The sequence below is a fragment of the Schistocerca piceifrons genome, chromosome 7 (assembly GCF_021461385.2).
Source record: "Schistocerca piceifrons isolate TAMUIC-IGC-003096 chromosome 7, iqSchPice1.1, whole genome shotgun sequence".
NCBI classification, from domain to species: Eukaryota; Metazoa; Arthropoda; class Insecta; order Orthoptera; family Acrididae; genus Schistocerca; species Schistocerca piceifrons.
The window spans coordinates 410,870,096-410,883,011 of NC_060144.1; the positions used below are offsets into that span (position 1 = coordinate 410,870,096).

The 12,916-nt window shown below is 38.8% G+C and overlaps 1 protein-coding gene across 1 annotated transcript in view; it reads right to left on the reverse strand.

Moving 5' to 3' along the window:
• Window positions 1-1,523: 1,523 nt before the first annotated feature.
• The window catches only part of LOC124805739, a 101,369-nt gene continuing 89,976 nt past the window's right edge, over window positions 1,524-12,916 (reverse strand). The window contains exon 5 of the mRNA XM_047266308.1: window positions 1,524-2,964. Within this exon, the coding sequence (XP_047122264.1) occupies window positions 2,644-2,964 (321 nt within the window). The 3' untranslated portion in view covers window positions 1,524-2,643. The remainder of the gene's footprint in view (window positions 2,965-12,916) is intronic.

Sequence of the window (12,916 nt, forward strand, 5' to 3'; positions counted from 1 at the left end):
TTTGGTATACAAATGACTTTATGGTGAGCACCAGACACTGCAGTAACTGGGATAGAGACTCTGCTACCTTTTATTCTGTCTTAAAATACTTTTGGTCTCTTTTTTTTGTTATTACTCATTACCTGCAACATGTTTTATCAAGTCAGATTAATGACGTGAACTGGAATTACTTTCTCAGACATTCATGTAACTTGTGACACATGCAACATAGTAACAAGGAAAAAAAATATGCCAGAAAAATATTCTGATTGCTACATTTTGCATTGTTATTTAACATTTATCTTTCTCTTTCATCGCCATTTTTCACTACTGTTGGAAGATTTTAATTGCTGGTCCGGTTTTCCGCAGGGTCCATATTTATCTGATTGTACATTGGTGAGAAAACAAAAATTATAATATAGAGAGAAACAGCACTTATAATTGTGCTACTTGCGCGCGCGCGCGCGCACACACACACACACACACACACACACACACACACACACACACACACAAAGGAAAAATAATTTGTTCCATGTACTTGTCCTGTATGACATCAGCACAGAAATATTTATCTGGCACATTGCCACCACATACATTTGTTATACTTGAATTATCAGGAGCACCATATCTTTTATGGTAATTATCTGGAAGGCCACTACAACTGAAGCTCATATAATTCGGTTTGTCTGGGTCATACAGAAATAGCACTGAATGTGCAAACAACTCTTGTATAAATGAGATTTATATTTGGTAGTACTGGATCCTAGTGAACTTCAGCTACTCATACTAAGAACCACATATGTAGTGATTAATTCAATTATCACCTCATAGCATCTCCTGTAATTTCCAACAAATATTTCATTTGTTACCTTTGTAATGTAAAAATAAATTTACAGAAATTCTGCAGAAGAACTTGTCTACAATTGTGAAGATATTCTCCCCTGCCATTGATTCTGAGTCACAATATGTCAGAGGCTGAAGAACCATCTAGAATTACATCTGACATAACAGTTGCAAACAGTATTCTGACTGTTGTAACTACTGATAGAAATTATGATGTCTCCTTAATGAAGGATGCTTAGAGTGAATATGTAGTTTGTGAGGCCGCTTGTCACTTTTTATCAGTAATGTAATGTACAAGATTACTATATGATCTGAAGAAGAGTAAGTTGCATAAGACATGTATCTGTGAGTGTAGCTTGATTCTTTCTTTAAATAATATTCATCAAGATTTCATCACCATGAACTGAAATTTATGACTTTGTGTAACCTAGGATTTCCTCAAACATGTGAAAGTTTGTAGTACATGTACACATTTACCAGCAACCAGCATTGGCAAAATGAAAAATGAATACAGCTTCATGATAGGGAAACTTTGAGACAGTAATGGTAATAGCGTACTTTCACATAAAGTGACTGTTTTCGTTAGCTGCACTGTTCTCCCATGAGCTTGTTGATTCTGAAAAGCACATACAAGACAAGGCACAGTGTGAATATCCATATACACTGTAATGGTTAAGCATTGTATAGGATACCTGTGGCACTCACACACTAACTTACACATAAAAGCATAGAAAAATGTGCATACACTCTATACACAGACTGCAATTTTTCTTAGGTCTATCTATGTCGCGTATTTGAAAAGTTAAGAAATGGGAGATGTATGGAACTACAATTGCCCAGAGAAATTCATAATGTTAGAAAACAGTGTCTGACAACCATCATAGCATATATGCACTGATGTGGATAATCGGACACAATACAGCATTCAGCCCCCGTACAGAGTTGCCACATGCAGGAGTCCTGAAGTCCTGATGTTTCAAAGGAGGTATACCAACATTTTCTGGTTTCCATACATGATTACCATTAGGCATCCGACAATACTAAGAGTGGGTCAACAACCTATCAACTGGCTGTAATACACAAAACTCGTACTGGTCTCACCTGAGTATTAGGGTCTTTTGGACATTAACAATTGCTATCTCACTGCAGTTATTTAGTTCTTTAGAAATCATTGCACATCTTCCATTTCCACGCCAATTTGACATAAGTCACCAATGAGATTGTACCATGTTAATTTGGTATGTTACACCCGTCGTTCTAACAGTTTTCAATATTTATTTAACTCCTAGGGCACTAAACAAAGACTGAAAGGCCTAACATATGTTCACTACATCAGTCACGTACAGAAATTGGACAGCAATATTGTTTTGCTACTCTGATTTGTGGACACCTTGTAGTAGCTCCATAACTTTATTGAATTCCATACTATTGATGAGAAAAAAACTCATATGTTTGGAGAAACTGCTGAGTACCATGCTCAACAGTTTTATTTGTAATGTGCTGTTGCCAGTACAGAATTAACTGATTGGTTTTACCCAGCTAATATTAATACATCTATGTCTGTCTGTCCATTCTTGTTGTATGTGGGCTCCTGAGATACGGCAGAGTTTAAATTTGTTCCACTTGGGCTCCCTTCATTTACATTCATTACCAGTCTTAGTCCTTTTGAAGCACACACTTTAGCCTGTTGCAGCTGAATGTTTTCAAAAATCTGACAGGTCCTGCATAGTGGCTCTGTAATTTTACTCAGTGAGGAACATGTTGCTGTCTTCACCGCTATCATGGGCATTTGTTAACCACAAAGTTTGCAGTGGATGTTTAGAAGCGTGTCTCTTTGAGTGTGGGGCTCCCACTAGAGCTGCTTGAGGAATGACGGGCATCCGGTGGCAATGGACAGGGCGGTCGCCGAGCAACTCGCTCCACTTCTGCAGCTGCTGCTGTGTCTTCCGTCGATACAGACAGCTGTGAGGTTATAGCTGCCTGGCGTGGCAGCAACCTCCGTGGCCGGTAGTAAGAAGCAGCTCCGTCACTCCAGCGTTTCGTAGGGGTGAACGTCCGCACAGTAGGTGGCACTTGCAGGAAGTGACGTACACGGTTGCTACCATCACCTTCATCGCTGTCTGTCGAGAACCCTTCCACCTGAGAGCAGAAGTGAACAATTATCAGAGATTTTGCATGAAAAATAATGAGACTTATTATGCATGAGAAGATAAGAGGCATAGGATTCATTAAAAATTAACATCTGTTTTTGATAGTTTCTTCCAGATACCACGTCACTAAGGCTCTCAATATAGTTTTAGATAAGTCAGTCCTGTTCACTAAATATGGGTTTTGGCTTTTAAGAACAGTGGAGAGATGCATGAATCACACAACTAAGAATTCCATAACACTTGCAGGAAAATGTTACATAACCATAAAATTTTGAAAAACATTAACTATTACTGATCCAAGAGTCTTTGACTGAAATCAGGTAAGCAATCATTTTACTTTTATTGGGAAACGGCCAGTTTCAGTTTCCTATTCCATTAAAATAGTTGAAGCTATCCTCGTGGACATACTATTTTGGTTTTCTAAATCTGCTTGATATATTTTATTTATGGCAGTGGATACATTAAAGCTTAATACAGCAATACGTAACATAAAAATAATCAATTAATACCTCTCATCAGTTATTTTAAGCAGCAAATGCTTTATATTGAGCTTGTATGGGGATAAAATGACAAACCGCAGCTTAGACAGAGAAGACAGATTCTCATCCATTCATGAATTCTGTAGGATAAGTTAATCCTGTTTCAAAATCATCTTTGTAATTTTTTATTTTTTTTCATTTTATTTAGTATGTTAAAATACAGCAAATTTGTAAAATTCTGTTGTGCAATGACTTCTTTACCTTTCTGTTTGCACAGTGCTATAAGCGATAGGAAAGGGGGGGAGGGGAAGAAAGGGGAAGGGGGAATCACTAAGTAAAACATGTTGTGGCTGTTTGTTGCGGCTACCTGAAGGGTCTATGTTTGTGACTGGATCTGCTGTTTTTATTTCAATTTGGATTTTAGAGAATTTTTAAAAATTGTATCACTTTCTAGTATTAATGCTCATGTTCATAAGCACCTATTGGTTGATCTTGTGGTGCTGTCTGGAGCAAATTTATGTTCATTCATCTTTAATAGTGAATCGCAGGATGAAGCACAGTTTCATTAAATCATGTTGGGAACTTACTTTGAAATTAAAGTATAAGTAGAAATGCCATTCAAGTTTTATTTAACTCTTTGCATCAATTTTGGTTGTATTTAGTAAAATGCCATATGTCATTTTTGCTGGTTCATGGTATTCATTATTTTTGAGGAATCATTAATTAGTCTCATCATTTTGAATGTTAATAAACAGATTACACATATACACAAATATGCATCTTATGTCTTCCATAGTTCAAGTCTTCTTAAAAACAACTGAAATGACAGAAAAAGAAATTTCAGCATTATAACAGAAGCTTTGACTGCTTGTGTTTATATATCATTTCTGTAGAATGAAACGTGGTCCACCACACATGAATTCTGATTCTGATTTCTTCATGCATCAACATTGTAGCCATAATTTGTTACTTCATTTAGTAGTGGTAAGAGGCAATGTGTTGCATGACAGAGGGTATGTCCCACTGTACCAGTTATTATGGTTTCTTCTTGTACCATTCATGTATAGAGCACAGGAAGATTGATTGTTTAAATGCCTCTGTTCATGCAGTAATTATTATAATGTTATCCTCATGAACCCTATGTGAGTGATATTAGAGGGTTTTAGTATATTCCTAGAGTCTTCATTTAAAGCTTTGTTAATAGACTTTCACATGATAGTTTATTTCTATCTTCAAGAGAGTTCCAGTTCAGTTCCTCTGACACTCTCCCATGAATCAAACAAACCTGTGACCATTCATGCTGCCCTTCTTTGTATACATCAATATCCCCTATTAGTCTTATTTTTATGGGTCCCACACACTTGACTATTATTCTAAAACCAGTTCACAAGTGATTTGTAAGCAGTCTCCTTTGTAGACTGATTGCACTTCCCTTGTGGTCTACCAAAAAATCCAAGTCTGCCACCTGCTTTACTCACAAGTAAACCTATGTGATCATCCATTTCGTATCCCTACAAAGTGTTACACCCAGATATTTATGAACTGGCCAATTGCAACACATAGGATATTACATTTTTTCATTTTGTGAAGTGCATAATTTTATATTTCTGAATATTTAAAGCAAATTGCCAATCTCTGCACCACTTTGAAATTATATCAAGATGTGAGTGAATATTTATGTAACTTCTTTCAGATAGTACTTCATTATAAATAACTGCATAATCTGCAAAAAGTTTGAGGTTACTATTAATAGTGTCTGCAAGGTCACACTTCCCTGGGACACATCTGAAGTTACTACTACATTTGATGATGACTCTCCATCCAAGATAACATGTTGCATCCTTCCTACCAAAAAATCCTCAGTCCAGTCATAAATTTCACTTGATGCCCCATATGATCATACTTTTGGCATTATGCATAGGTTTACTACTGAGTCAAATGGTTTTCAGAAATCAAGCAATACTGCATCTACCTGATTGCCTTGATCCAAAGCTTTCATTATGTCGTGTAGAAAAACATGACTGATGTTTTCAGATTTCGTGCTGGATGGCATTGAGGGGGCTATTCTGTTCAAGATACCTCATTATGTTTGAGCTCAGGATATTATAAGATTCTAAAACAAATTGATATGAAGGATATAGGATGGTAGTTTTGTGGATCACTTCTACTACCCTTCTTGTAGATGAGTGTGACCTGTGCTTTTTTGCAAGAACTGGGCACTGTTTTTTGTCTGAGGTATCCGTGATAGATTATAATTAGAAGAGGGGCTCGCTCAACCACAAATTCAGTATGAATCTGATAGGGATTCCATTGGGCCCTGGAGCTTTGTTCAGCTTTCAGGATTTCAGCTGTTTCAGAACACCACTGACTCTAATACACTACTGACCATTAAAATTGCTACACCACGAAGATGACGTGCTACAGATGCGAAATTTAACCGACAGCAAGAAGATGCTGTGACATACAATTGATTAGGTTTTCAGAGCATTCACACAAGGTTGGCGCCAGTGGCGACACCCACAATGTGCTGACATGAGGAAAGTTTCCAACCGATTTCTCATACAGAAACAGCAGTTGACCAGCGTTTCCTAGTGAAACGTTGTTGTGATGCCTTGTGTAATGAGGAGAAATGTATACCATCACGTTTTCGACTTTGATAAAGGTCAGATTGTGGCCTATCGTGATTGCGGTTTATCATATCACAACACTGCTGCTTGCGTTGGACAAGATCCAATAACTGTTAGCAGAATATGGAATTGGTGGGTTCAGGAGGATAATACAGAACACCATGCTGGATCCCAATGGCCTCATATCACTAGCAGTCGAGATAACAGGCATCTTATCCACATCACTGTAACAGATCGTGCAGCCACCTCTCGATCCCTGAGTCAACAGATGGGGACATTTGCAAGACAACCACCATGTGCACAAACCGTTTGATGACGTTTGCAGCAGCATGGACTATCAGCTGTGGTTACCCTTGATGCTGCATCACAGACAGGAGCGCCTGCAATGGTGTACTCAACAATGAACCTGGGTGCATGAATGGCAAAACGTCATTTTTTCGGATGAATCCAGGTTCTGTTTACAGCATCATGATGGTCGCATCCATGTTTGGCAACATCGCAGTGAACACACATTGGAAGCATGCACTCATCATCGCCACACTGGCGTATCACCCGGCGTGATGGTATGGGGTGCCACTGGTTACACGTTTCGGTCATCTCTTGTTCGCATTGACGCCACTTTGAACAGTGGACGTTACATTTCAGATGTGTTACGACCCGTGGCTCCACCCTTCATTCGATCCCTGCAAAACCCTACATTTCAGCAGAATAATGCACGACCATATGTTGCAGGTCCTGTACGGGCCTTTCTGGCTACACAAAATGTTCAACTGTTGCCCTGGCCAGCACATTCTCCAGATCTCTCACCAATTGAAAACGTCTGGTCAATGGTGGCCAAGCAACTGGCTCATCACAATTCGTCAGTCACTACTCTTGATGAACTGTGGTATCGTGTTGAAGCTGCATGGGCAGCTGTACCTGTACACACCATTCAAGCTCTGTTTGACTCAATGCCCAGGCGTATCAAGGCCGTTATTACGGCCAGAGGTGGTTGTTCTAGGTACCAATTTCTCAATATCTATGCACCCAAATTGCGTGAAAATGTAATCACATGTCAGTTCTAGTATAATATATTTGTTCAAAGAATACCGGTTTATCATCTGCATTTCTTCTTGGTGTAGCAATTTTAATGACCAGTAGTGCATTTATGTCATTCATCTTTTCAGTGGTACAAGGATTAAAATGGTGCAATTATCCGGGCTTTCTTTTGTGAAGAAACATTTCAGAACAGAATTAAGCATTTCAGCTTTTGCTCTGCCACACTCGATTTCAGTTCCTGTCTCATTCACTAGCAGCAGGAAAATAATTTTGTTGTCACATATGCCTTTACATATGACCAGAATCTCTCTGGATTTTGTGAAATATCATTTGATAATATTCTGCTATGGTAGTTTGGTTTCTTGCCAAATGCATTCCATTCAGCATCTCTTGGTCTACAGCTCTACGCTTTGTTTTACACCTATTATGCGTTAATCTGTTTCCTTCACAATGATTCTATACAAGGGAGGTTTCCTCCCTTTATGAACTATTCTACTGGATACATATCTATCCAGTGCGTGGTCAACTTTTCTTTTAAACTTGAGCATAGTTCCTCTAAGTGTTCCTACCCTATGCTGAAAATTTAAAGTTGCTCATTGAGGAATGACACTATTGATTTTTTAACTAGTTTATTGAACATAAGTATCTTTCTACTTGTTTTAGTTGTCCTTTGTACTCTGGTAATGATCGTTGCCACAACCATGCCATGGTCACTGATTCCAGTTCAGACGTGGAGATCCTTAAAGAAGTCAGGTCTGTTTGTTGCAATATGATCCAATATATTTTTATCATGAGTGGGGTTCCAAACTATATGTTCTAGATAGTTTACAGAGAAGTCATTTAGTAATGTTTCACAGGACATCTTTATCATGTGCACGACTAACAAAATTGCAATTTTCTCAATTAATTGTTGGATGACTAAAGTCTCTGCCAGCTATTCCAGTATGATTTGGGAAATGAGTACAAAGGAACTGAGATATTCTCTTAAGTTTTTTGTTGCATCAGGAGATGGGTGTGGTGGGTGATGGAAGGGTGCAGTTACCATTTTATGCTCACCTCTGATACTGAGTCTTGCCCAAACAATGTCATGTGCAGCTTCAGTTTCTGTCCCTGTGGATTTGAGGTTTTTGTCTGCTGGAACATAAACACCACCTCCATTTCCCATTTGCCTTTCCTTTTGATACATGCTCAAATTTCTGACAAAAATCTCACTGCAATCAATTTCAGGTTTCAACCAGCTTTCTGTACCTAGTATTATCTGACCTGCACTGCTTTTCATGAGTGTTTCAAACTCTGGCACTTGGTTGTGAATGTTTAATACTCTCACCTGTGGGAAGCATTTCTTTCAGTCTTACACTGATACTTCTGGTTTTCTTATGGCTATAGTTATCTGGGTTGGCTGGGGAGCTGCCTAATTTAAAAATCCCTTGTGTGCACCCCACACACAGTCAGCTACCTGAGAAGTGGCCTAATGTGTAGTGCACTCCTGATCTATTCAGGGGGACCCTACAGTTCTCAGCCCTATGGTGAAAGTCCAGGAAGTCACAGCCTAGCTTGTCACAGAACCTTTGAAGTCTCTGGTTCTGTCCTTCCTCTTGACTCAGAACTAAAGGGCCAAGATCAGTTCTGAAGACAATGCTTCAAATTGTGAGCTTCGTTAAAACTCCATGCACAAGACTGGACTTCTCAGCCTCCTCTGCCAGTTGCTGGAATGACCCAAGTATGACCTTGAAACGCAGACAACAGGCATCATTTGTTCCAATGTGTGCCACAATCTGCAGTTGGTTGCACCCTATTCTGTCATTGGCTGCTGGAATAGCCTCTTCAACATGTTGAATGAGGCCCCCAAGAATATACATTGCGTGCACCTGGTGTCCTTTCATGCCCCTTCCTGCCATTTCCCTATGGCATACCATCATTTGCTGTACATTTGAGCTGCTGATGATAACCTGCTGATAAAACCTACCGCTTTGTGTTTGCCTCCTCTTGATATCAGATAGAACAAGGTTCCCCAAAACAGGTGATGTGAGTCCCACAGGCTCAATTTAAGTGAAAGACAGCACCTCAAACTTGTTGGTTAGGGGGATCGGTACAACACACAGAGGCCTCCCTGGTACCATACATCCTTTACAGGTCTCCTAGATCTGCCACTCACTATCAAGTGGATGAGTAATGACAGACCCTGTACTTCTGCAGAGGAGACAGGATTCACAGGACATAATAGTACTTGAGGTACCTCTGATAATGGTATCACAGGTACATGACTCTCAGGAGTTAGTCTAATCTTATTCTTATGATACCAATGGGAGTGATATGTAAGGGGTTCTAGTACATTCCTAGGCATCACTGAAAAATGTTTCTTAAAACATATTACACTTCCACGAGCTAGTTGGGATCTGTATTCAGGCATTTTGCGTTTCAGTTCCTTCAGTGTCTTCATGACACTTTCCCATTGGTTAAATATATCTTTGCTGCCATTTTTTGTATACATTCAATCTCTTGTGTTGGCCCTATTTAGTATGGGTCCCACACACATGAATAATATTCTATGATGGGTCACACAGATGTTATGTAAGTTGTCCCCTTCATAGACTGATTGCAGTCCCTAATATTCTAGCAATGAACCAAAGTTTGCCACCTGCTTTGCCTGTGAGTGTGCCTGTGTGATCATTTCATTTCATATCCCTATAAATTATTACACTCGGATGTTTGTACGAGTTAAATGATTCCAACTGTGACTCATTGATATTGTGCTCATATAATGCTTCATTGTTTGTTTTGTGAAGTGCAAAATTTAACTTTTCTGGACATTTAAAACAAGCTGCCAGTCTTTGCACCACTTTTAAATCTTATAAATATCTGATTGAATGTTTGTACATCTTTTCTGGACAGTATTTCATTATAGATAATTGTATCATCTGCAAAAAGTCTGAGATTACTATTAATATTGTCTGCAAGGTTAGCAATATACAACAAGAACAGCAAGAATTCCAACAACACTGAGTGAGGCAGCACAGTGGGTAGCACACTGGACTCACATTCGGGAAGATGACAGTTCAAACCTGTGTGCAGTGATCTTGATTTAGGTTTTCCATGAGTTCCATAAATTGCTTCAGGCAAATGCTGGGATGGTACCTTTGAAAGGGCATGGCTGACTTCCTTCCCCACCCTTCCCTAATCTGATGTGACCAATGATCTTGCTGTATGGTCCTCTCCCCCAAATCAACCAACCATCCAATCAACCAACTAACTGACCAACCAACCAAGGATTCCAACTCATGTCCCTGGGGCAGATTTGAAGTTACTTCTACATCTTTGTTCAGAGGTATCAATGATGGTAGCTGCATTGGATATTGAAATGAATCAATGGTAACAAGTGAAAATTTGTGCTGGACCACAACTCAAACCTGGACCTTCTGCTCAATGTGAGCAGTTGACATAGCTGCCTGGACCATCTGATCATGCTAACCATCTGACCCAAAATTCCCAGCCTGCCACACAGTACTGACATTGCATCACCTACCCATGGACTCCTTATTCACAGTTCCTGATTCCCTTAAGAGGTCAGGCATGGTGTGCATCTGCAGTGAAAGACAGGTTCTTGGGTTACATATATCAATTTCTACACCTGTTGATGATGCTGCAAACAAGATAACGTGCTTTGTCCTCCCTACTAAAAAGTCCTTAGTCCAGTCACAAACTTCACTTGATATCTCATACAATCATACTTTTGATAATAAGTATATGTACATATGGAGTCACATGCTTTGTGGAAGACAAGAAATACTGCATTTGCCTGGCTGCCTTGATTCTTGGCTTGTAGGATATCATGTGAAAAAAGAATGAGTAGGGTTTCACATGACTGATATTTTCGAAATCCATGCTAGTCATTCTGTTCAAGGCCCGTCATTACATTTGATATCAGAATATGCATGATATAGTATGGTAAAAAGAGGGACTAACACAGCTGCAAATTCAGTAGAGAATTTCATAGAGATTCTGGATCTTTGTTCAATTTTAATGTTTTTAGCTGTATTCTAGTGTCACTGACACTAGTCTCTATTTCAGTCATTTTGGCAATGTTACAATAGTTAAATTGGGGCAATACTCCTGGAATTGCATTTGTAAAGGAGCACTGCTATCCTCAATTTCAGTGCCCATCTCATCTGTGAGTGCCTGGGTACTAACTTCAGTGTCACTAGCAAAACTGTAATTATCTCTATCAATTGATAGATAATGGAAATCTCCTCCAATGAGTACAGTATGATTGGGAAACTTACATAGTGGCAAATAAAGATTTTCTTTGAAGTTTTCAGTTACATCTGGGGATGAATCCAATCATCAGCAGAAGGACCCATTTATAAGCTTATGCCACCTTTGATACAATCCCTAAAAAACGTCACATGCATCTTCAATTTCTATCTCAGTTGATTTGAGTTTCTTGACCATTTCCCTTAAGCCTATCATTTCAATGTCTGTTTCAGTTTTCCACAAAAATCCTGCTTTTTTTCAATTTTGTGTTTTAAAGAGTTTTCTGTAGTATCTAGTGTTATGTGAGCTCCATTGCTTTTTAGGAAAAGCTTCAAACTTTGACCCTTTCCTACAAGTGCTTCAGCAGTGAACCACTAGGTTTTTGATACTCTCACTTTTGTGGGGGCATCTTGTTGGATCTTACATTGATACTTCCACATCTTCTACTGTTATCATTATAAGGACTGAATGGAGAGTCAATAAACCTAAAAAATCCTCGTGTGCTCTCCACACACAGTTGCTACCCAAGTGGCAGCTTCTTATGTGCAGTGTAAACTTGTAGATGCTATGAAGAAGAAAAAGGCTTGAATTGGATAGCATATCAACAAGGCACAAAGATTTTCTTCTTCAGGAGGTCACAGCAATCGTGCCCATGATGCTAGCAATTGTGACCAAATTTTTATGAGTATTTCTGTAGCTAATTTATGTTGACAAAAAGTCATTCCAGAGTAGCCACGTCCAGTTCAGTGTTCTGTGCAGCTCAGCGCTCAAACTTATAGTGAATGACACTGAAACTGACTTATCAACCTGGACTTTAATATTTTCTTGCCATTGTAATTTTTTGTAGTGTGTGGCATTAGATGAGTTGTTAGACTGGAATCATTCTTGTTTATGTTATATTGTTTGCTTATCCACACTTTCAGAAAGTGTGACTATCCACTGATAATTGACTACAAGCAGCAAAATAAAGAGCTGTGTTTGAGTGTAAGAAAAATCTATTTGAGGTAGTTGGTGTATCAGAATATTGTTCCAACAAAAATAATAAATTATTGATAATATAATGTAAATGGGCAGATAGGAAAAAATCTACTCTCCAAGCAGTAGCAGGGGAACAGACACACAAAACGGGCTTTAATTTTCATAAGTTTTTGGAGATACTGGCTCTAAAAAATATCATTCCAGATTATTATCAGAAGCTTCTTCAATGACAAGATGAATTGTTCCAATACTCTGATGCCTGCTCATTGCTTTAACGTATGTGGTTGGTTATACTAGGGTTTGATGATGGTGATTTTCAAGCTATTGGGAAACATATTAAGAACATGCACCAATTATGGAATGTGACGAGGCAAATGATCACAGAAGGGATGGGAATATCGAGTGTGGATCACAGATCTTATCAGTCTGTGAGAATTTTTTTGTTTCTTGTCATCTGGATGTAAGTGTATACTGAGCACTCACAAACAGGAAGAATTAATCAGGCTTGACCTAGTTCAGTCAAGCTGCTCATTCAGTAACTGCTTTTCTCTATTCTTATCTTCTATGC